The following is a 26,678-nucleotide window of genomic DNA, read 5'->3' as shown; positions in this document are numbered from 1 at the left end:
CCTGGTAAATGCTATTATATTAAACTGGTCTCCTCCTGCAACCATTAGTTAAAGCTCTGTAGACCTTTTTCTGTATATAGACATATTATATGTACAAGAGCTTTGTGAGATTTCATCCTGCTGACAAGCTTTTGACAGTGAATTCAGTCAACTCTTATTTGTCAGCACGCCAATCTTGTTAAATTGTATACTACGCACTAACATTGGAAAAAAAATGCCCAAAACACTTATTTAAAGAAACAGTATGTTTTTTTTAAGGTGGTTTTAAAAAAAATATTCATCAGACCAGGCAACCTTCTTCCATTTCTCCATGGTCCAGTTCTATCGCAGTTTTTCCAATTGAAGGCACTTTCGGCATTGGACAGGGGTTATCGGTTTGGCCGATAATTGGTCTATCCCTAGTACTAACCACTGCATACTTGGAACACCCCACAAGACTTTTTGGAGATGCTCTGACCCAGTTGTCCAGCCATCACTATTTGGCCCTTGTCAAAGTCACTCAGGTCTTTTCACTTGCCCATTTTTCCAGCTTCCAACACATAAAATTAAAGAACGGACCGTTCACAAGCTGAATAATATATCCCACCCCTTGACAGATGCCACAGCAACGATATAATCAATGTTATTTATTTCACCTGTAATAATCCTAGGGATATAGGGGAATAAAATAGACAGGAAGAAAAGACAGGGTACAAGGATTAGACGTGTAATAGCACATACAAATCCTACCAACTACTAAACAGGGAGATAACCAAACCCAAGGTGGTTGGTATGAATTCCTCCAAGCTGCAAAGTGTAAAGGTATAAGTAGGTAGAGGAAGGAGTAAAGGGTAAGGGTGGAGGAACACCTCCAGTGTTAGCACGCTGAAACGCGCGTCGAGTTTCCATTCATTTTTTATTTTATTTTGGTCAGTTTGTTCACTGAGGTAGCACTTATGGATTAGTTTAATTTAAGTTGATTTGTAATTTTAGTTACCTAGCCAGGGAGACAGAAGGGTAACAGGTAGGCACTTGTGGAGTTCACTGTGCCGAGGCAAAATAGGGTTAGGACCTCTCTCAGACAGTAGGTTCTTTACTGGGATTGGGGCTTGGGGGGTTTTGATTGTGGGAATTTTTGTTTTTTTCCCCCTCCCCCCCTCCCCCCCTCCCCCCCCTGGAGGTGTTCCTCCACCCTTACCCTTTACTCCTTCCTCTACCTACTTATACCTTTACACTTTGCAGCTTGGAGGAATTCATACCAACCACCTTGGGTTTGGTTATCTCCCTGTTTAGTAGTTGGTAGGATTTGTATGTGCTATTACACATCTAATCCTTGTACCCTGTCTTTTCTTCCTGTCTATTTTATTCCCCTATATCCCTAGGATTATTAAAGGCAGGGACTCCCTTTTCACCACTACTCTCCCAATTAGGGGCCTTTTGGGGTTCCATTTTTTCATTTTTTGTTATTCATCAATTGTGGGTTATTCCCCAGCAGGGAGGAGGTAGTAGGGCTTTTTTCATTTTTCTTCTGTACTATTTATTTCACCTGTAAGTGGTTTTATTATTTATATTTTTTTAATTATTTGTTATGTTGTATTGGTTTTCAAATCTTGGCAAATCAATGTTTATTACATATAAACAATAGGAAAGGTTTACTGGAAAACATAAGTCACATATTGTCATATCACCAAAGAAACATTGAAAAATTCTGAAAGGCATAACAGTTGAATACATAAGTAGGACAATCTAGTGATGATGAATAGATCAGTAAAAGTTGTGCACTTCAGTTAACGAGTTAAGACGAGACACCTGTCTGCCAAGTAGAGATTAGCAATAATGCATGGTTCAGGAGGAGAGGGAACTGTGTGTTTTTACTTCTCCATAGAGCCAGCATTTTACATTTAGAGCTTGGAAGAGGAAGATCCAACACATGTATTACAAAATACCTCTACTGTTGCCAACTACAGCTGCCAACAAGCCTTGAGTTTCCCTATATTAACACATTGCTTGTGGAGACAAAGAAAAATTACATGGATTTAAAAAAAATACATAGACATTGTTATTCACTTAAGTGAGAATTTACGGTGAATTTCAAATTTAAAGGAACACTATAGTCACCAGAACAATTACAGCTTAATGTAGTTGTTCTGGTGAGTATAATCATTCCCCGCAAGCTTTTTGCTGTAAACACTGCCTTTTTATAGAGAACGCTGTGTTTACATTAGAGCCTAGTAACACCTCTAACGGCCACTAGATGTGCTTCCTGGGTCAGTGCTGCACAGTGCTGTCATTCAGCATATCCAACTTTCATGATTTCAGCCAACAAGGCAAAACAGCACTGACCGATCTGCCCAGCACTGGAAAAGGTAAGTTTTACACCTTTTTGGCCGGGGACAAGGGTTCCAGGGACCTAAATGGAAGTTTCCAAACTATAGTGTCAGGAATACACATTTGTGTTCCTTTGTGTATCTATACTTTCCGTACAGCTACACTGGCTTTAGATTTGAAATGGACTTTCAATTTTCATTTTAGTAAATAAAGCTGATGGAATAAAAACCATTATCAACATCAACATATAGTATTCCATCTTCAAAATAAAATCTCTGGGTTCAGCATGTCTTTATGGTTTGATCTTTTGTTTACAAAATACACAAAAATACTCCGCTCTCAAGGATATCGAGTAATTGCAGACACAATACAGATTTTAAAAAAAGAATATCTAAAAATCTTTGTTAAATAAAAGATCAAAAGGTTAAACAATAAAGACATAGTTTCACAGTCTTCTTTACTCATATAAAACCATTAAAACCAGTCGGTAAAGGTTAGGGCTTCACAAGTTTCCCGAGGCTACCCCTGGCACTGACATCTCAAATCACAGTTAAGTAAAAAAAAAAAAAAACATTACAATCTGTCACAAATGTATAAATAATTCATGACCAAATTCCTCAGCATTATAAAATGCAGAAGCATAACTGAATCTGAATTAAGTTACACACTAAGATTATGGTGCAGAGTAAAATAGTATAATTACTGTATCCTTTTCCCCCTTTGGTGATTTCTATTTACAAAGTCACTATAATGTTTACCTTAGTAACGCCACTAAGCTTATTCACTATATCTATTTCTACACAGTTTATTTAGATGGTGATGATTCTCAGTGTCAACTCCCCAAATCTGATGTGCAAGGTGAGCACAACAGTGATTTCGGCTAAACTAAATATATTACACCCATAGCTCATATTTAGAGTATTTGCCAAAAATAAAACTAGTTGAAATATAGTTATAACACATTTTATTTTTTTAACTCACTTTTTCTTTAAGAATAGAATAAGTCTACTTCAAATTTTTGAATATCAAGAGGGGTGGATAGCAAATTAGTTTGTCTTCGGTAGTTAAAGAAGCTAGATAAGATTTTATGTCACAAAAATGCTAAATTATCAAAGATTGATTTGACACAACATTCTACTGAATCAACACTATGGTCCAATAGAAAATATTGTTTAGAGGAAAAAAAAAAAAAACAAATAAAACACAGACCAGCATTGTGCCATATTTTGTCTGTGGTCGGTATAGGTTGTTTCGGAGGTGTTCTCAGTTCATGGCAGCTGTTTTGAACTCAGCAAAATAATACCTGTTCTTCAAGTCCCTCAAAGCTGGATTAGGAGCCAATTTGACCACTGATTTACAGAAGAAATCTTGACTGATGCATCAGACTGAGACACACTACATACGTTTTCCTATAGCACTCTATTATCTCCAAAATAATGTTATATAATAATAATAAACAAAGTATTTACATTCAGATTACTCTGGTTTCCAAGTACGTCCTGTTACCTTAGCCCAACATCCAGGGGTTGTTACTATCACCCAATTTAATGGTACTAATTTTATCTACCTCGGAAGGATGAAGGGCCGAGCCAACCTTGCTGGGATTTGAACCTGCGACCCAAGGGTTAGAACAAATTCTGCTGATGCATTAGCCCACTGAGCTATGTCACCGGCCTAATGGTGACAGCTCTGCCAAATAATGGCAGTCTGTGTAATTACGATAGATATGCAATGCATTTTGTGTTAAGCTGCAATTTAACTTTAGTATTTGAGATAGATAGATAGATATATATATATATATATATATATATATATATATATATATATCTATCTCAAATACTAAAGTTATATAAAAATGTATAAAGTTTAATCCCTTAAAGACTGAGCCAGTTGTATAAGTTGTGATCAAAACAAAACAAACAAAACTTTGAATTTGAGCTATATGTCTGTTCAGGAGTAATTCATCTCTTTCATATTATGTGCACTTATTATATATCATTTTGTTCAGGAGAAACAGGGCTTTCGTGTCCCATCAAATATTTGTATATTAAACACAATTTAATATGAATAAAATATTTTCAAAATTGAGAAATGTAAAAATTTAGTTGTTTTTATTTTAAATTCTGCATGTCATTTTTACTGTGAATGTCACGATACGGTTTGCTTTTACTGCAATAAAGTACAAATATTTGTATTCAGCAATGTCTCACGGGTAAAACAGTACACCAAATGTACAGGTTTTATGTTTTTTTGGAAAGTTACAGGGTCAAATATAGCACATTAAATTTTTCCAGTTTATACACATTGACATTGGCCAGACTGGTTATGTTGCCTTTGAGACCGAATGGTAGCCCAGGAATGAAAATTACCCCCTTGATGGCATACCATTTGCAAAAGTAGACAACCCAATGTATTACAAATGTGGTATGTCTAGTCTTTTCTAGTAGCCACTTAGTCACAAACAATGGCCAAAGTTATATATTTGATCTAAGTACTTTTTATTTCATTTCAAAACTGTTTTATAACTTTTACAAACTTTTTTACAGGCATGAGGGGGACAGCCTGAGAGGCATTGCATAAGTTGGCTATTCCAGCCATGTGATCGCGAGGACCCCGCGATCACATGACCGGGGGGCGGGGGTGATTGAGCATAGGGGGTCTTCCTGAGATCCCAGGCAGACCCCAGGATCGCGACCACCAGTAAGTACAGGACCCCAGGAACGGCAGAGCCCGGTAAGTACAAAGGACGGCAGGGACATTCTATACCACCCGCCGAAGTTTAGGACCGCCTAAAAAAGGACGGCATAGAACGCCCGCCGTCCTTAAGGGGTTAAATCTCAAATGAAACATGTAGACACTGATATTTAAGTCAGTCAATCCCATATTAGAGAACAAGCCTGATTGAAGGTAGTAAAGAATAGTTTTAAAATAAATATGACAATGTGAATATTGTGTATGTAATGAGGAGCGTATGAACTATTAATCTGAAGTATAAAACTCACAAAATGAAAATATAATACACAATACTAAAACACACAGATTTACAGACAGTTAAACTTTTTTTTGTAAGGTTTTCTTTCTCAAAGATCTGATCTGTCTACTCTGTTTTTCAATTAAATCAGGAACTCCTTATGCGTGGGAGATTTGAAATTTTGCAGATTTGTGTGCAGGAAAAAACAGTGAATTTACCCAGGACCCCCAGTTTGTGCATTAAGCCTCTATTGAAATTCAGTAGGGTCAATGGAACAAGTCACTGCAGATTATACAGCAATTATAATAATTAGTACACAGGTATAACCTCCGCATAAATACTATGGTAAGCTATGGTACTTTTTCATTTAGGAGAAAGAATTCCGACTGCAGTTATCTATTCCAGATTCCGTTGAGCATCTTGCGGTATTGACGTAGAAAGATTTTTTAGCTCTGCAATGTGTAAAAAAAAAAAAAAAAAAAAAGAAGAAAGAAAATATATGCACATACAGCTTAGTGACTAATACCGGGCCAGAAGAGACAGGAGAGGGAGAAAAAAAGATCCCACATTCTATTTATAATTTTTGAGCGTCGAGGTGAGTCATTGTCACTATAGGATAGACAAATAAAAAACAGGATATTCACTGACTAGTTGCAGGATAAAGAGGTTTAAAGCGATTTTGCCACGCAAACATTACAGAGTTCCTTCTGGTAAAGGGAAATTTATAATTTATGCATCTTTTCATACCTTTACATTATAAATCAATGATATGTTTAATTAATCTTACATAGGACAATGCACAAACACACACACAATACATTATTCACCATGCTAAAGAAAAGAAAACAAACATTCTAAATAAGTAGTCACCCTTTATTATAGGGTTAACTCACAGACTCAAAAGCGTTAAAGGGAAATTCTGGGATTTACATTGTTGAATAAAACATTGAAAATAACCTACATCTTGTGTTCATCTTTCCTTCATAAAATGTTTACTATGGTGAATGGCATGACAGAGCCTACATCAATAATTCTCAGGGAGCCAAGATCGAGGCTTAGGATAAAGAGGTGTAGATTTATTTTATTTCATTTTACAAATATTTGTTAAACATACGGGTAAGTAACAAAATATTACAGATCCTAGGAAGTGACAGTTCCTCATTGATCCAATGCATCTCTATGAGGAGATGCTGATTGGTGCAGTGCTGTGTTTTGCTGTGCATGTGCAATATCCGCACAATGCTTTCCTATGGGAAACCATTGGATTGGCTGAGATTGTCAAATCTGATGATCTCAGCCAAGGAGGCAGAGCAGGGCGGGCCAGCCACGACGAGACCAGTGGGGCACGGGAAATAAGGAGAGTAAAATCACCTATTACTCTTCAGACAGGAGGGCAGGCCACCTAAATTTACTTTTATAACTATAGGGTTAAGAATTCATGCTTGTATTACTGACACTATACGGTTCATTTAAGCTAAAGTTGTTTGGATGCCTATAGAGTATCTCTTGAAATATTGTTGCAACCATCTTGAGCATTAGTGCAACAATCTTGCTCAAGACATCAATTAAACGATTTCTATTTAACCAATGTATGTTTAGACCTAGTTCCTCAACCACTGGTGAGGATATGACAAGAGGTGGCCAGCTGGCTACCTTAGCGCTCACCAGGAGGTATCTGACTTGGTGAGAATGGAGGCAGAGAGGAAACTGTAATCTTTATGATCTTCCCGCACTGCTGATAGAGCACAAAGATTAGAAAGGAGAAGCAGTGCTGGAAGAGACAAATAAAAACAATAATAATAAAAATAATTTGTGAGTGTGTGAGAGAATGTGAATGTGTAAAATCAGTGAGTGTGTCAGAGTGTTTCATTCAGTGAGAGTCTGTCTTTCAGTATGTATCTCAATTCAGTGAGTGTGTGTGTCAGTGTCCCCTTTGTGTAAATGTGCGGGTGTCAGTGTCCTCTGTGTGTAAATGTGCGTGTCCTCTGTGTGTAAATGTGCGTGTCCTCTGTGTGTAAATGTGCGTGTCCTCTGTGTGTAAATGTGCGTGTCCTCTGTGTGTAAATGTGCGTGTCCTCTGTGTGTAAATGTGCGTGTCCTCTGTGTGTAAATGTGCGTGTCCTCTGTGTGTAAATGTGCGTGTCCTCTGTGTGTAAATGTGCGTGTCCTCTGTGTGTAAATGTGCGTGTCCTCTGTGTGTAAATGTGCGTGTGTCAGTGTCCTCAGTATGAAAATGTGTGTCAGTGTCCTCAGTATGAAAATGTGTGTCAGTGTCCTCAGTATGAAAATGTGTGTCAGTGTCCTCAGTATGAAAATGTGTGTCAGTGTCCTCTGTGTGTAGATGTGTGTGTCAGTGTCCTCTGTGTGTAATTGTGTGTGTCAGTGCCCTCTGTGTGTTAATAATGTGCGTGTGTTAGTGTCCTCTGTGTGTTAATGTGCATGTCAGTGTTTTCTATGTGTAAATGTGCATGTGTCAGCGTCATGTGTGTGTAAATGTCAAATTACTGTAAATCACTGTTATGTGAATACACTCTATTTCAGATTTCTATGCATAATCATTCCCACATGCATAATCATTCTTCTTTTAGTTGCAGAATTGTTTGTTTTGAGTTAGTTTACATTAAAATGTGAAAACCTAAAAAAAAAAAAAAAAAAAAAAAACGTGATGGAAATTTTTTTTTTTTTTAAATACCCAAAAATGAAAATAAAAATCTCTTAATGTAAAAAAGTTTCACTGATCAAATCACTGTTTTGAGAATAATCCCAATTTGAGTTAAACACGCAGCTAGGACATTCTTCTATACGCTCCACAGAGCTACCGGAAGTGCCAGGCACGCTTAGCTAGTGTGTCCCAGCAGGAAAAAGGGAAGGGTTTGGAAAGGCTGCAGGTAGCAGTTCTCTAGCTTTTGCAAACTGTTTTTTTGTTATATATATACACACACATACATAGGTTTGGTTTGAGGGTATAGATACTACTAAACTGTTAAAACATTTCAATGTTCCTGAATAAGAAGATTTATTCATGTATCAAACTATATTCACATTCTACATCATACCATTCACTGCCCTGGATCTTCTGCCAGGAAATTGTAAGGCAAGTGAACATGGCCCGCTTCCCAGAACATTATCTCATCAATTATGGAGAGAGAGCTTAAACTAAAGTACTAAGTACTATAATTGATAAACTCAGAAACTAGCCCAGTGATCTCACTGTTCATACATCAGGTAAGAAGAGGAGCATTTACAAAAGATTTGTTCCAAAAAGTAAAGACTTCAAGGAAAAAAATAACCAATCTTTATCTATAAAAGAATGTAACTTCATTGGTATGGGAACTAAATTGTACTGATTGGGAAAAAAATATAGATTTGGTAATTTGTTTAGGGAACAAATAATTATATTTCTCCAACATGCTCAATAGCCATTGCAGCCAGCTGTAGTTCCAGGAATGACTGACAAAATCCAACAATAAGCAGTCAAAACTGCTTAGGTGCTTAACAGTTTGAGTAGATAGACATGAGATGGCACCACGGCACTACTAGCATCATAACCACAACCACAAGAAACAGATCACTATATTGAAGTCAATAGAGAAATGCCTGATGCTATCCACAAATGTGCTGTGTAGTGACATTACTAACCTTTTTCCCACGCCAGTCTCACAGCAGCTGGCCCTGCCTCGCTAGGCCTCCATGGCTGAGTTTATCAAACTTGGTGATCTCAGCCAATCCAATGCTTTGCCATGGGAAAGCAATGGGAGGCTATTGCACATGCACGGCAAAACGATGTGCTGCGCCACTCAGCATCTCCTCGTAGAGATGCTATAAACCAATGCATCTCTATGAGGAATGTTCAGCGTCTCCATGCAGAGCATCGAGACTCTGAACACCAGTGTTATACCGTGAGCAGCACTGACACAGGAAGCACCTCTAATGGCAATCGGCGTGACTGCCATTGGAGTTGGCACTTTCTCTGTAAAGGCATTGTTTACATTAAAAGGCCTGCAGGGATAATGTTACCATTTGCACATGTCTCCCATTAGCCAACTCCCATAACCTGGATAATCCACTACATAGCATATAAGTGATAGCATATAAGAGATATACCCAGTTTAGATCTCTGTTCACGCTACCGTTTTCAATAACCAAAACATTCAAGCCATCATTTATATATACTGTCTAACAGTGTTGGGGCATCTATTGTGATAATGTCCTTTTATCTTTTGTACTATATTTTTGTACCCTTGTGGCTTGATACAAAAAAATAAAGAATGTTAAAAAGCCTGCAGGAACATACTATACAAGCTGGAATTGTTCTGGTGGCTATAGTGTCCCTTTAACACCAATTATCACAATTGTAATCATCAAGATTTTAAAACTTTACAAACAACATTTGTGTTGCAAAACACTCTATTTGAAGCCTCCTGTATACAGTTAAAGGAACATTACAGGATTAGGAATACATACATGTATTCCTGACAATATAGTATACTGGTAACCACTTAGGTTATTAGGTTCCCCGTGTGTATACATTTAAAAAAAAAAAAAAGTTTACATTATCTTCTTTGGATAGTTGCACTAGTGTCTGTGAGATCATCCTCGTGATGTCTGCCAATCCAATGTTTCCCCGTTTGCTGCACACGCGCTACACTGCACCAATCAGCAACTCTTCATCCAAATCCACTAAGGCAATGATTCACTATGTAAGTGTTTAGCACCTCCATGCAGAGCATGTTGGTTCTGCAATCTTTGAAGGAGTATGAGTGATAGTGACTATATGTTATCATGGGCAACAGTGTAAACAATGCATTTTCACAGAAGAGGTGACATTTACAATGTGGAGGCTGGAGGGACAGGCTCTATGCCCCAGAAATCCTACATTAAGCTGTCCTGCTGTCTATAGTGTCCCTTTTTATATGTATGTATTTTATTTTTTTGCATTTCTTCTTTGGCACTGTTAACCAAACATTCACAGAAAATACAAATGTTCATATACGAGATTGTCTCTACATCCAACAGTCAGTGGACACTAGAACTCTATGTAATGTATTATTTTTATGCATCTTGTACATATCGGTGTACGGAGTGTAAATTGTACACACTGAATACAGTGCTAATTAAAATGCAAATTAGATATGTATTTAGTAATCTGCTCTAAAATTCTCTATAATATATATCATATATTCACTTTAAATACAGAGGACAAGATCGTTCCATATTTATTAATCTATGGTTACATAAAACACTTCCCTAAAATGTGTTGCTAACATGATATGGTATTAAAAAGCTAAGCCTGCTAATTACATTAATGCATCCAAGTTCTGACAGGCCTTTACCTAATTTAGAGGACACCTGTAATGTTTACTTTCACTCCATGGAAATGGATTCCTCGTGTGATTTTATCTACCGTATATATTATGCTAACAAAATCACAAATAGATTTTATATTTTATTAAGATATGCGCTGCACCTCCCACCTGGCAGAGAGAGTATCGGCATAGACTCTATGCCGATGTCTATCTACAAGAATGCCTGCCTACCCGCTCTTCGCTAGAGGGGTCATGCCTGGAGTTCAGAAACCTTATTAAGCTTTCCAACGGAGGCTGTCCAATGCAGTAAATTGCCGCTCACAAAAGGAGGTCTAATAGGGCACTAGATCCAGAAGAAAAGAGGCAAGAATATCGAAAACTTACTGATGCTCCATAGAAGATGGGTTTTTTAAAAAAAAAAGTATATTTTCTGACGTTAAAATAGCAAGGAGGATTTAAATGATTACAGGTTCACTAATAACATTTGCAGGCATCTAATCCCTACTCATTTACACTTTCTCACAATATTAGTCCTCGATTGGAGATTGAATTATTATGCTCCATGGCAATTATGAAGGTGCACTAAAGGTAACACAGAGCACACACAGCATTCTATAGCTAAACACAGAGTACGCGCTGAATTCCATAATAAATCAAAGAGTGCACACTGCATTCTGCAGCTAAACACAGATGTGCACACTGCATTCTACAGCTAAACACAGATGTGCACACTGCATTCTACAGCTAAACACAGATGTGCACACTGCATTCTACAGCTAAACACAGGTGTCCACACTGCATTCGACAGCTAAACACAGGTGTCCACACTGCATTCGACAGCTAAACACAGGTGTGCACACTGCATTCGACAGCTAAACACAGGTGTGCACACTGCATTCGACAGCTAAACACAGGTGTGCACACTGCATTCGACAGCTAAACACAGGTGTCCACACTGCATTCGACAGCTAAACACAGGTGTCCACACTGCATTCGACAGCTAAACACAGGTGTCCACACTGCATTCGACAGCTAAACACAGGTGTCCACACTGCATTCGACAGCTAAACACAGGTGTCCACACTGCATTCGACAGCTAAACACAGGTGTCCACACTGCATTCGACAGCTAAACACAGGTGTCCACACTGCATTCGACAGCTAAACACAGGTGTCCACACTGCATTCGACAGCTAAACACAGGTGTCCACACTGCATTCGACAGCTAAACACAGGTGTCCACACTGCATTCGACAGCTAAACACAGGTGTCCACACTGCATTCGACAGCTAAACACAGGTGTCCACACTGCATTCGACAGCTAAGCACAGGTGTCCACACTGCATTCGACAGCTAAGCACAGGTGTCCACACTGCATTCGACAGCTAAGCACAGGTGTCCACACTGCATTCGACAGCTAAGCACAGGTGTCCACACTGCATTCGACAGCTAAGCACAGGTGTCCACACTGCATTCGACAGCTAAGCACAGGTGTCCACACTGCATTCGACAGCTAAGCACAGGTGTCCACACTGCATTCGACAGCTAAGCACAGGTGTCCACACTGCATTCGACAGCTAAGCACAGGTGTCCACACTGCATTCGACAGCTAAGCACAGGTGTCCACACTGCATTCGACAGCTAAGCACAGGTGTCCACACTGCATTCGACAGCTAAGCACAGGTGTCCACACTGCATTCGACAGCTAAGCACAGGTGTCCACACTGCATTCGACAGCTAAGCACAGGTGTCCACACTGCATTCGACAGCTAAGCACAGGTGTCCACACTGCATTCGACAGCTAAGCACAGGTGTCCACACTGCATTCGACAGCTAAGCACAGGTGTCCACACTGCATTCGACAGCTAAGCACAGGTGTCCACACTGCATTCGACAGCTAAGCACAGATGTCCACACTGCATTCGACAGCTAAGCACAGATGTCCACACTGCATTCGACAGCTAAGCACAGATGTCCACACTGCATTCGACAGCTAAGCACAGATGTCCACACTGCATTCGACAGCTAAGCACAGATGTCCACACTGCATTCGACAGCTAAGCACAGATGTCCACACTGCATTCGACAGCTAAGCACAGATGTCCACACTGCATTCGACAGCTAAGCACAGATGTCCACACTGCATTCGACAGCTAAGCACAGATGTCCACACTGCATTCTACAGCTAAGCACAGATGTCCACACTGCATTCTACAGCTAAGCACAGATGTCCACACTGCATTCTACAGCTAAACACAGATGTCCACACTGCATTCTACAGCTAAACACAGATGTCCACACTGCATTCTACAGCTAAACACAGGTGTCCACACTGCATTCTACAGCTAAACACAGGTGTCCACACTGCATTCTACAGCTAAACACAGGTGTCCACACTGCATTCGACAGCTAAACACAGGTGTCCACACTGCATTCGACAGCTAAACACAGGTGTCCACACTGCATTCGACAGCTAAACACAGGTGTCCACACTGCATTCGACAGCTAAACACAGGTGTCCACACTGCATTCGACAGCTAAACACAGGTGTCCACACTGCATTCGACAGCTAAACACAGGTGTCCACACTGCATTCGACAGCTAAACACAGGTGTCCACACTGCATTCGACAGCTAAACACAGGTGTCCACACTGCATTCGACAGCTAAACACAGGTGTCCACACTGCATTCGACAGCTAAACACAGGTGTCCACACTGCATTCGACAGCTAAACACAGGTGTCCACACTGCATTCGACAGCTAAACACAGGTGTCCACACTGCATTCGACAGCTAAACACAGGTGTCCACACTGCATTCGACAGCTAAACACAGGTGTCCACACTGCATTCGACAGCTAAACACAGGTGTCCACACTGCATTCGACAGCTAAACACAGGTGTCCACACTGCATTCGACAGCTAAGCACAGGTGTCCACACTGCATTCGACAGCTAAGCACAGGTGTCCACACTGCATTCGACAGCTAAGCACAGGTGTCCACACTGCATTCGACAGCTAAGCACAGGTGTCCACACTGCATTCGACAGCTAAGCACAGATGTCCACACTGCATTCGACAGCTAAGCACAGATGTCCACACTGCATTCGACAGCTAAGCACAGATGTCCACACTGCATTCGACAGCTAAGCACAGATGTCCACACTGCATTCGACAGCTAAGCACAGATGTCCACACTGCATTCGACAGCTAAGCACAGATGTCCACACTGCATTCGACAGCTAAGCACAGATGTCCACACTGCATTCGACAGCTAAGCACAGATGTCCACACTGCATTCGACAGCTAAGCACAGATGTCCACACTGCATTCGACAGCTAAGCACAGATGTCCACACTGCATTCGACAGCTAAGCACAGATGTCCACACTGCATTCGACAGCTAAGCACAGATGTCCACACTGCATTCGACAGCTAAGCACAGATGTCCACACTGCATTCTACAGCTAAGCACAGATGTCCACACTGCATTCTACAGCTAAGCACAGATGTCCACACTGCATTCTACAGCTAAGCACAGATGTCCACACTGCATTCTACAGCTAAACACAGATGTCCACACTGCATTCTACAGCTAAACACAGATGTCCACACTGCATTCTACAGCTAAACACAGATGTCCACACTGCATTCTACAGCTAAACACAGATGTCCACACTGCATTCTACAGCTAAACACAGATGTCCACACTGCATTCTACAGCTAAACACAGATGTCCACACTGCATTCTACAGCTAAACACAGATGTCCACACTGCATTCTACAGCTAAACACAGATGTCCACACTGCATTCTACAGCTAAACACAGATGTCCACACTGCATTCTACAGCTAAACACAGATGTCCACACTGCATTCTACAGCTAAACACAGATGTCCACACTGCATTCTACAGCTAAACACAGATGTCCACATTGCATTCTACAGCTAAACACAGATGTCCACATTGCATTCTACAGCTAAACACAGATGTCCACATTGCATTCTACAGCTAAACACAGATGTCCACATTGCATTCTACAGCTAAACACAGATGTCCACATTGCATTCTACAGTTAAACACAGATGTCCACACTGCATTCTACAGTTAAACACAGATGTCCACACTGCATTCTACAGCTAGTAGGCTGGCTGTGTGCACTGTATTCTATAGCAAGTAGCCTGGCTGTGTGCCCTGTATACACTGCATTCTATAGCTATTAGCCTGGCTGTGTGCACTGTATACACTGCATTCTATAGCTAGTAGCCTGGCTGTGTGCACTGTATTCTATAGCTAGTAACCTGGCTGTGTGCCCTGTATACACTGCATTCTATAGCTAGTAGCCTGGCTGTGTGCCCTGTATACACTGCATTCTATAGCTAGTAGCCTGGCTGTGTGCCCTGTATACACTGCATTCTATAGCTAGTAGCCTGGCTGTGTGCACTGTATAAACTGCATTCTATAGCTAGTAGCCTGGCTGTGTGCACTGTATTCTATAGCTAGTAGCCTGGCTGTGTGCACTGTATACACTGCATTCTATAGCTAGTAGCCTGGCTGTGTGCCCTGTATACACTGCATTCTATAGCTAGTAGCCTGGCTGTGTGCCCTGTATACACTGCATTCTATAGCTAGTAGCCTGGCTGTGTGCACTGTATACACTGCATTCTATAGCTAGTAGCCTGGCTGTGTGCCCTGTATACACTGCATTCTATAGCTAGTAGCCTGGCTGTGTGCCCTGTATACACTGCATTCTACAGCTAGTAGCCTGGCTGTGTGCCCTGTATACACTGCATTCTATAGCTAGTAGCCTGGCTGTGTGCCCTGTATACACTGCATTCTATAGCTAGTAGCCTGGCTGTGTGCACTGTATACACTGCATTCTATAGCTAGTAGCCTGGCTGTGTGCACTGTATTCTATAGCTAGTAGCCTGGCTGTGTGCACTGTATTCTATAGCTAGTAGCCTGGCTGTGTGCACTGTATACACTGCATTCTATAGCTAGTAGCCTGGCTGTGTGCAGTGTATACACTGCATTCTATATCTAATCACAGTATATTCACCCCGTGCAGTAGTCTGGCTGTGTGCCGTGTATACGCTGTATTTATTGGCATAGATGACACCCATACAGGGGGTCCCTGGCACGGGGTATAACTGAGCTCCACTGGCCACATCACTCACCCGAGCTCTTCTTCTCCTCGCGGAGCTCTGGGAACAGGAAGTCCCGGACGGGCTTGGTATCTTGGAAGCGGCAGAACTCCAGCAGGGTGCATGCCATGTTCCTGGGGTCCCACTGTCCGCCTCCCGGTACCGGCTCCTGTCACTCTCAGGCTGCGGAGGAACTCCAGCGGAACTGCGTCATCACTGGGAGCTGTCAGTCAGGCTGCAGCGTCGGTCCGCGCATGCGCATCTCTCCCTTCCCTCCGTGCCACATACTGCGCTCATGGCTTCCACCATTACCATAGTAACTGGCAGGCTGATCACATGACTCGGCTTTTCGCTTCAGTCGCCATTGTGCTTCCTGGCAGTTTGGGCTCTTACCAAGCAAGCTAGTGTTCTCCTATTCGGGAATAGTATTGCTTGCATAGACACGTTTATTATAAGAAATCTTGTAGATTAGTTGGGTGGCTAAGCAAGCAATTCAGCCACGAATTGATTATTGACTAAACCGTGACGCTGGAAATTCCCATTGAATTAAATTCATTCGCCCTAAACCAAAGATAATATGTGGCAGCGCAGGGAGGCTCATATTTTTTAGCTATTTCTTTTACTCCCAATAAGAGCAAAGAGAAAAAAAAGTGCAGCACATCAAAACTATTGTAAATCCGTAGGTTATAGGAAACCGTCAAACACCGAAAGTACTACGGCTCTATGTGTGAGCCTGCGTCCTCTTTTTCAACGTGCATATTTCAATAGAAATTTGGGCCAATATTGCCCCCATAGGCTTATTTTTTTAAATTTGTTTTTTTAATCGTAACAAGATTAGTAAATAAAAAAGGTGGATAAATCTGCTTCTGATGCATATTTATTGGCTGATTTATTTCGAACAGCCGACTCATTTAAACGAGTTTGGCTGCTTGAATTTCATCTGGTATTAAATCCTGGCAATATTCAATTAAAAAAAAAAAAAAATCAATTGGGGCGGAGCCTGAAAGCGAGACGGGCTGGACGCCATTTCTGGTTGCTCCCAACCTTGCAAGAAAATCCGCCGAAATCCCACAACTAACCGGCTCCATCCAGCCCCCAAAATAGCAAGCACAGATCGGACACTTCCTGCTGCATCGAAAGATGCCTTTTTTTATCCACCCCAAAGCTGGCTTAGCCGAAACGCAGGATTGGGGACTACTACACACTGGCTCCCACTAACTTCAAGGAGCTCCTTGGCAGAATGGACCTAAACAGTGGCGCCAACGCTTCCAACTGCCACACAGCTACACCTTCCAGCCTCTCGCCAGCAATGGGACGCTGATCCCAGAGACTACAGACCGTTAACACAAAGGACCAGCGGGATATGGGTACTCTACTCCTGAGGCAAATACCACCCAAAATGACAGCCACAGAAGGCCCAGACATCCCAACAACCCCTAACTTGCCAAGACCAGACCCCTAATCCTGATCCACCAGTGCAGGGGGATACACAGACCAAGTCCAGAGACCTCCAAGGGGGTACAGCTCCTGCTACAAAGCAGGACCTATACAACATGCAGAATACACTGCTGGAAATACAGAGGCTCCTACCTGCAGATGTGGCTTCCCTAAAATCAAACATACAACAGATTAATGAGAGGTCTGATGCCACTGAATGGGACATAGGGAATATCTGCAGTGAACTAGCCAAAATGAAAGATGCAATGCTCCAAACTACACAGCAGACCATGAGACTGCAAATGACCGCACAGGAAGACAGGTAACGCTGCAACCACCTCAAAATCCGCGGTGTACCCCCTGCTATCAATGAGGAAGAACTACCGCACTACATAAGGAGACTCCTTGCTTCTCTGTTACCACCGGCTCAGGCCAAAAAATTTGCCATTGCTGGACTATACTGCCTTCCGACCATCACCAAGACTTCAGCCCCAAATACTGGAGATGTAATTCTTTGATGCTCAACTCCTCAAGACAAAGGCCACATCATGGCAGCAGTGAGGGGCAAGACCCCATTGTTATTTGAAAAATCGCTTCTAATGTTCTATCAAGACCTAACCAAGGCCACACTTTAGTGGCGAAAATCACTGAACTTGCTCACTAGTCGCCTACGCTCTGCAGGGGTGGTGTATAGATGGGGAACCCCGAGATCCCTTGTCTCTCACAATGGAACTGTCCACAAGCTCTCTGCGGAATCTGAAGCACCTGCACTACTCCTTGCTCTAGGTCTTGCTGACCCCACACATGCAACCTCTGCACCACCTATCAGCCAAGTCTGGGACCCAGAGTCAGCTGTACCGTTCGTGTCGAGTATCGCGCCAACCACCTGACTGATAAAGAAGAAAGAGATGCTGCTCCACGTTTGGAAGTAAACTACAACGGATCACCAATATTATGCTTTTGTATTTTTTCCTTTAGTATTTTCTGTTACTGAACTATTACTCTGTTACTATTATGTTGTTCATTTCTTCTATTGCCAGGTCCAGATAGGAGCAGTCTGGGTCCTGTCTCGCACACACACACACCAGGCACACCCATAAGAGGTGTATCACCCACGCCCCACCCCCTCCCCCCGATGCCACCTTGGTTAGGGGTAGGGGTTAGGGGAGCAAAATGGACAAAATGTAAATACCTAGATCTGGCATACAAGAATATGACTGATGATTTGTCCTAGGCATTTTTAAAAGATACCGAATCATATTTTCATGAATTCACTCAGATCCAATCAGAACAAGTCTAGAGAAGGATCATTTTAGTCTCTTCTAGGCCTTACTAGTGCAGGCCTCCCAACCATATTAATTTTGGCAGGGCAATCCATGATTATCGATTCCTGTCCCAACTTAGTTCCTTGGTGTCACGTTTTTCACGACACCAGGGAACTGTCCTCAAAATGCATAGTGCAAGCGCATCATAAGATCTGTTCACGCTATGTTCGGGGCTCCAGAAAACAGTGCTTCCTGCAGAGTCTGTCCTCAGTGGGCTACTGACCTGTCATGATTGCCAGTCAGCCTGGGGTAAATTCACCTGGCAGTAATTCGACTGACCCACTCTCTTTGGCTGGAGGCAGTGAAGCAACCACATCACTTGTCCACCTCCCAAACAGTTGGCACCTACTCCAGTTTGATACAACGGACACTGATGTATGCACAGTGAGTAAGGTGCTCCAGTTGGAATTGTTGCTCAGGTTACATTTGACTGTTGATCGATGCAGAATTTTGAAAGAAAACAGAGTCAGCCGTCGTGTGGGTGAAACATTTCCGGCTTGTCCATCCCCATCCATTCAACATTGCACTTTTCACATGCAAAGGCACAAATGTCACAAAATCCATAAAATGCTATGTTACCTTCAAGATGCACTCCCAGCCAAATTACAGCTCTTTACATGTGTGGTTCTTTTATGTGCAACGTTCCACCACTTTAACCTAGAAAGAACGAATCAATACAATTTTATGTTTTTTTGCTAGATGACATTTTCTTTTCCACAAGTAAAACTACATTAAGGTTGCCATGCTTCTTCAGTGCATTCTGCTCTTAAAATCAGTTTTATTATTTGATTCAAACAAGACAATGGCACTCCTCTGACATAGCAATAAAAAGAAAGCGGACAAACGGTGTAAGTGGATGTGAAAAAAAAATCATACATTTTATATAACAGCACAGTAAAACTTATTTATAAAAGGACATCACCTTTGCTGTTCTGTTGTGTTTCATATGTAAGCCCTCATACAATCATAAGTGCATCCTGGCATTTAGTTCTATCGTGGTAAACGAAGATTTGCTGAAAGTGTTGTCAAACAATAAACGGTAAAACAGGGCAGCCATCAGGGGGTGACAACCGTAATGGCTGTCATAGTCCCGGCAGTCCTAGGGGGCCCGGACTCCTTGCCACTGCGCTTGTATGCTGCTGCGTACCCAGGCCCTATACCCCAGTGCCTTGATGTGTCACTATATATATTTATTTGCCCCTGCTGTTTTCAAAGAGGGCCCAGGACACACCGTCACTCTTGCGAGCAGCAGCTGTAAAGCGTTACCACTGGTTGTCATGAGAGCAATGCATGCCGGGCTCGCAATAGAAGGAGAGGACTGTTTGCTGGAGGGAGAAGATGGAGACTGCTGTGCCTCCTCTTTGCTGTACAATCAGCTGAGCTGCACCCCACCCAGACCACTTCAATGAGCTGAAGTAGTCTGGGTGCCTATAGCGTCCCTTTAACAGTGACAACATTTTGAGGAATAACTACTGACAAAAAAATAAACAACAAAATATTAACACAGATGAATTATGAATGTTTAAACAGTAATAACACAATACTGTTAAATAAAATAATGACAAAGGGTTTGACAGATACAACTAGGCAATTCTATTATCAATGCAAAAAAAAAATGTTGACAACAGAATCTCTGACTTGAACATCATATCCATGCTTAATTTTATTGACTTCACCAACTGCACGATGGACCACTAAATTATCATCATTCTCCTCCTACCCATTCAGATTTCCATCTTCTGGCAATGCTATCAGACCGCACATTCTATGCTAGTGTGTACCTGGATGTGATTCCTTTCCTGAGCAGTGTTTGCAAGATTACACAAAAGGGTCAAAAGTCAAGGCTATCCTGACTTTCCTATCGTCAGAACAAAAAGTAAAAAATAATAACAATGGTTAACATCTGTTTAAAAATATTTTTAAAAATCTGAATTAAATAGACCAACTCTAAAGAACAGAAAGCAGTCATATACCGTAGACAATGTAACATAGGAATGTGGTTGAGTCTGCATTTAGCCATGTCTTGGTCTGGAATAAGATATGGGCTGTCTTTAATGTGGGGGAAACGGGGCACCTGCCCCAAGCCCAGTGGCTTTCTGGGGCCCCCTGCCCTCAAGATTTTTTCCCCTCCCTATTGCTGCCAGCCGGGGGCCCACACACAAAGTAGACCAACCGGGTGGCACATGCACTTATGGCCACCTGGTGGACTTGTTTTTAGCAGCCGTCTGGGAGGAAGTGACTGCCGCGAGTCACACATACACTCAGACACACACACACACACTCACAGACACTCACACACTCACAGAAACGCACACACTCACACATACACACTCACACACACATACATACACACATACACTCACAGACACACACACTCACAGACACACATACATATTCACACACACATACACTCACAGACACACACACACTCACTCACTCACAGACACACACATATTCAGACACACACACACACTCACAGACACACACACACATACTCACAAATTAATTTTTTTTAATTAAAAAATGTCCACCCAGCCTCCCTACCTGGAGAGCTGGCGTGGACCTGTCCCTGGGGTCCAGTGGGGCGGGCGCCTGTCTCCATATCAGACGTGGCGAGGGAGCTGTGTTCTTTTCCTTACCATCAGCATCCCTCTCAATATTGCTAGTGATACTATTTTCCCACATTGATACAATTTGTATCGTTACAATTGTATCAATGACCTAACTGCCACTTATACAGTTGCAAACACGTAAGTGACATCTTACAGAAATATAGATCTCGATCTGAGATATGTAATGAGCACATAAAATTGGCACGAAATTGATATGCTAATAGTGCATTACCTATCTACCGTAACATCTTCTATTCAGTTCAGTTAAGAGACTCAACAGCCATATAACGAGCCTCTTAGAACAGTATAGCAGCTCCAGTTACCGGTACTGGTGCTCTATCGGCTTTAAAGTTAGAAGCAAAAAATAGTTTTCCACAATTATAATTGTGTTTGCAACTTACAATCTAAAAGACAGCTAGTTAAAGGACCACTATAGTGTCAGGAAAACAAACTTGTTTTCCTGGCACTATATAGTCCTTAGGTCCCCCCCACCCTCTGGGCTCCCCTCCCGCTGGGCTGAAGAGGTTAAAACCCCTTCAGCCACTTACCTTAATCCAGCGCCGGACTCCCTTGGTGCTGGTGACTTCTCCTCCCCCTCCGTCATCAGCTCCCAAGTGGAGCTGAATGCACATGCGCGACCAGAGCCGCGCACGCATTCAAACCGCCCATAGCAAAGCAATACTCAGGGTGACAGCCACTAGAGGCTGGATTAATCCTCAATGTAAACATAGCAGTCTCTCTTAAACTGCTATGTTTACAGCTGCAGGGTTAAAACCTGGGGAACCTGGCACCCAGACCACTTCATGTGGTCCTTTGAGGATTAACCTTTCCTCTATCAAAATAGCGATCTTTGTCTGCAAAGATATTTCTACTACATTCTATTTTCAAAGTAGCAACCGAAGGGTTAAAACAAATTCAATTACTAAATAGTGATTCTGATCACCTACCCTATACTGCATAGACTTTATCAGAAGTGCTTAATATAATTTACTCTTTAACCCCTTAAGGACACATGACATGTCTGACACGTCATGATTCCATTTTATTCCAGAAGTTTGGTCCTTAAGGGGTTAAACGATCCTAGTTGTCACACTATATCTAAACAACCAAAGTTGTAGATTTTATCATGGTGAAGGTATTGATACACATCTAAGAGAATATTTTAATTAAAAACAATGAAAGTTCAAGTTTTAAAAATTCCACTGATTCTAGCACCAATATTCACTGGTACATTTTGCATTTACTCAAAAGCTCATACTCCTGTTCTATTTTGTATATATAATCAGGTTTTGTATCTGTTTGTCTGTATCTGCAAGTGTGCATATCTGTGTATCTGCATGTGTTTCAGTGTGTTAGTGTGTATCTGTGTGTATGCAGGGGCGGACTGAGAACCCTCAGGGCCCCCGGGCAAAATAAATCAAGGGCCCCCTTACAGGCCCCACCCATAATCCGCAGCAAGCGCCACCCATGTCCCGCCTCCATGCACCGCCTCCAGCCACACCCTACACAATCTTTAGACACAAGGAACAAAAGTGCAATAATCCCTTCAAGGCCCCAGTAGAGACTACAATTGAGGGCTAATGGGCCATGGAGGGGGTCTTTCTAGCAGAGGCTATCTCAGTGTCCTTTAGAGAGTGTGTTAGAAAGAATCCCCTCCAGGCCCTATTAGAGACTACAATGGAGTCTAACAGGCTTGGAAGGGGGTCTTTCTAACAGAGGCCATCTCAGTGTCCCTGATGGAAACAGTCGCCTCCAGGCCCCAGTAGAGACTACAATTGAGGGCTAATGGGCCATGGAGGGGGGGAGCATTCTAGCAGAGGCTATCTCAGTGTCCTTTAGAGAGTGTGTTAGAAAGAATTTCCTCCAGGTCCCATTAGAGACTACAATGGAGTCTAATGGGGCCTGGAGGGGGGTCTCTCCAACACTCTGGTTCCTATTCACAATATAGCAACACAACATAGCTGATACCTAGGCCAAGTTGGCTCCTCTTACCTTAATTACTGTTGCTGGCTGGCAGTCTGTGGGCTTGCTGGAAGGCTGTGGGCTTACTGGCTGCGGCTGGCAGGCTGTGGGCTTGCTGGCAGGCTGTGGGCTTGCTGGCTACTGCCGGCAGGCTGTGGGCTTGCTGGCTGCGGCTGGCAGGCTGTGGGCTTGCTGGAAGGCTGTGGGCTTACTGGCTGCGGCTGGCAGGCTGTGGGCTTGCTGGCAGGCTGTGGGCTTACTGGCTACTGCCGGCAGGCTGTGGGCTTGCTGGCTGCGGCTGTCAGGCTGTGGGCTTGCTGGCTGCGGCTGGCAGGCTGTGGGCTTGCTGGCTGCGGCTGGCAGGCTGTGGCTTGCTGGCTGGCAGGCTGTGGCTTGCTGGCTGCGGTTGGCAGGCTGTGGGGTTGCTGGCTTTAAGCCTAACTGGTGGCCTGTAGGCTGGCTGGCTGTCTACTGGCCAGCCTATGGGCTGGCTGGCCTGTGGGTTGGCTGGCTTGCTGGCTACTGGGGCACTCGTAGATTATTTAAAGAAATAATCCATGCACAATAACCACTACTACTCTGTGTAGTCGTTATGGTGCCAGGAGGGCCGGGCCCCCCTCCCAGAGTAAGTAGTCAAACCGTTTAAGAACAGTTTGACAACTTACCTGGGGTCTGCTGGGATATGAGGCTGTAGTAGGGTATAGGAGCAGTGGTGCAATGTGTAAGGGGTGCAGTCTGTGTGAAAGGTTCAGTGTGTGTGAGGGGGTGTAGTGTGTGAATGTGTAGGGTGTGTGGGGCAATGTGTGTACGAGGGGGCTGTGTATGTGTGTGGCAATGTTAGTATGGGGGGCTGTGTGTGTATGGGTGGGCAGTGTATGTGTGTGTGTGTGAGGCAATGTGTGTAAATGTGTATGGTGTGTGTGGGGGCAGTGTGTGTGTATGGGGGGCAGTGTGTGAATGTGTATGGTGTGGGGGCAGTGTGTTTATGGGGCTAAAGTTCACTCTCACCACTGCGACCACCACGAATACCTGGCGGTCACAGTGTTGAGAGTGAACTCTAGCCCGTAGCTCCAGGGCTAGAGTTTACTCTTGCAAGAGCCGTAACGTTGCCGTGGTAACCGCGGCAACGATCTGCGCTCTCGCAAGAAGGACCCAGAGGAGCTGCAGGCTGAGCTCCCGGGTCCTCTCTTCCTCCCTCCCCTGCCGGCTGCCCGCACGGTGCCTGCGGACAGGGGAGGGGGCAATTGCCCTCCTCTTACCCCCCCTCCCCCTCTTCTTACCCCCTTCTTACTCCCACTCTCTTCTTACCCCCATTCTTACTCTCCCCATCTTCTTACTCCCCCTCCCCCTCTTCTTACTCCTCCCTCTTCTTACCCCCTCCCCCCTCTTCTTACCCCCCTCCCCCCTCTTCTTACTCCCCCTCCCCCCTCTTCTTACTCCTCCCTCTTCTTACCCCCTCCCCCCTCTTCTTACTCCCCTTCCTCTTTTTACTCCCCCCTCCCCTCTTCTTACCCCCTTTACTCCCCCCCTCTCTTCTTAATCTCCCCTCTTCTTACCCCCTCTTCTTACTCTCCCCTCCCCCTCTTCTTACTCCCCCTTCCTCTTTTACTCCCCCTCCCCCTCTTCTTACTCCCCCCTCCCTTCTTACCCCCTCTCTCTCTTCTTACCCCCCTCCCTCTTCTTACCCCCTCTCTTCTTACCCCCTCCCTCTCTCTTTTTACCCCCCTACTCCCCTCTCTCTTTTTACCCCCCTCCCTCTCTCTTTTTACCCCCTCTCTCTTTTTACCCCCCCTCCCTCTCTTTTAACCTCCCCTCTCTCTTTTAACCTCCCCTCTCTCTTTTAACCCCCTCTCTCTTTTAACCCCCCTCCCTCTCTCTTTTAACCCCCCTCCCTCTCTCTTTTAACCCCCCTCCCTCTTTTAACCCCCCCTCCCTCTCTCTTTTAACCCCCCCCCTCCCTCTCTCTTTTAACCCCCCCTCTCTCTTTTAACCCCCCTCCCTCTCTTTTAACCCCCCCACCCTCTCTCTTTTAACCCCCCCTCTCTCTTTTAACCCCCCCTCCCTCTCTCTTTTAACCCCCCCTCCCTCTCTCTTTTAACCCCCCCTCCCTCTCTCTTTTAACCCCCCCCCTCCCTCTCTCTTTTAACCCCCCCTCCCCTCCCTCCCTCTCTCTTTTAACCCCCCCTCCCCTCCCTCCCTCTCTCTTTTTACCCCCTCGTAGCGTGGCCGAGAGGCTCTGCGTCCGCGGTGCCGACCGGATTGATAGGAAGGTGCACACACACTGAGTGTGCACCTTCCTGTCAGTCCGGCCGGGTACAGGAAACAGAAACTCCTGTTCCGCGCGGAACAGGAGTTTCTGTTTCCTGTACCCGGCCGGACTGACAGGAAGGTGCACACTCAGTGTGTGTGCGCACCTTCCTATAACTCCGGCCGGCACCGCGGACGCAGAGCAGCTCGGCCACGCTACGGGGAGGGGAGGTGAGAAGCTGCAGCCGCCTGAGCGCTCTTAAGAGAGCGCTCAGGCGTCTGCAGCATTTAAAGGGGCGGCCGGGCCCCCTGATGGCGGGCCCCCCTCCCGGCCGGGCCCTCGGACCATGTCCGAAGTGCCCGACCGGTCAGTCCGCCCCTGTGTGTATGTGTATCACAGTGTGTGTGTGGCAGTGTATGTGCATATGTGCATACATCTCAGCATTGATACACCAGCACTACATACAAATACACCACTGCATTCAAACTTCAACATTATATACAAACACACACACTCCTGCATTGAAACATCAACACTACATACAAACACACACATTTTGGTGTTAAGTACCAATAATATATAAGCACACCCCTGTATCCATGCTGTTTTAACTAGAGCAAGTCTTGCTCTAGTAAATGTAAGTACATTATCTGTTCTTCTTTTTATATATACAGTACTTACTTCACCATTGGAGTTTTTTCTCTTTATTCTCTATTTGTCTCCATATATACCACGCATATTTGGAGCACCGGTATTGCCTACATCACCATATATTCTTAGACGGGGATTGTACCGTCCACGTGCAGCAGAGCTCTTAGATAGCTCAATCAAATGTGAGTGGATCTCCTATAGTACTAAAATTCTAATTTGTATCCTGATATACTGTATTGCACTATTAGTTTTTGTTATTTTTTGTTATTCTGAGGTCTAAAGTATCATACCATCTGAAGATTTATGTACGTATAATCTTTGGGCGCGGTATATGCCATTTTTATTTTACCATACTCCTGTTCTATTTTGTAAACGCACACATTGTGGTGTTAAATACCAATAATATATAAGCACACCCCTACATTCTAAAAACAACACTATACATAAATGCATGCTTGCATTCAAACACCACATACAAACACACCCCTACATTCACACAAACATACTCCATAGAAAAACATGCTTACATTCAAACATACAAATACTGCTCGGGAAATGGTAGAGCCTCAGCTGTCAAAGCATTGTTGGAGTTGCACGACAGATAGGAATCTACCTTCTGGCCACCCTTGCGATTGGGGGGCCCAAGAGAATACTGGCACCAGGGCTATTTCTACTTTAGTCCGTCACTGCTTTTGGGTGGAGGGCTTGACTGCATGCC

The 26,678-nt window shown here is 43.5% G+C and overlaps 1 protein-coding gene across 1 annotated transcript in view; it reads right to left on the bottom strand.

Annotated features, from left to right (window-relative positions):
• RAB3GAP2 (RAB3 GTPase activating non-catalytic protein subunit 2) overlaps nucleotides 1-15,988 on the bottom strand; it is a 90,783-nt gene extending 74,795 nt beyond the window's left edge. The window contains exon 1 of the mRNA XM_063443814.1: nucleotides 15,759-15,988. Coding sequence (XP_063299884.1) covers nucleotides 15,759-15,855 — 97 coding nt within the window. The 5' untranslated portion in view covers nucleotides 15,856-15,988. The remainder of the gene's footprint in view (nucleotides 1-15,758) is intronic.
• Nucleotides 15,989-26,678: the final 10,690 nt, after the last annotated feature.

The sequence above is a fragment of the Pelobates fuscus genome, chromosome 2, assembly GCF_036172605.1.
Source record: "Pelobates fuscus isolate aPelFus1 chromosome 2, aPelFus1.pri, whole genome shotgun sequence".
NCBI classification, from domain to species: domain Eukaryota; kingdom Metazoa; phylum Chordata; class Amphibia; order Anura; family Pelobatidae; genus Pelobates; species Pelobates fuscus.
This window is presented reverse-complemented; position numbering and strand designations above follow the sequence as displayed.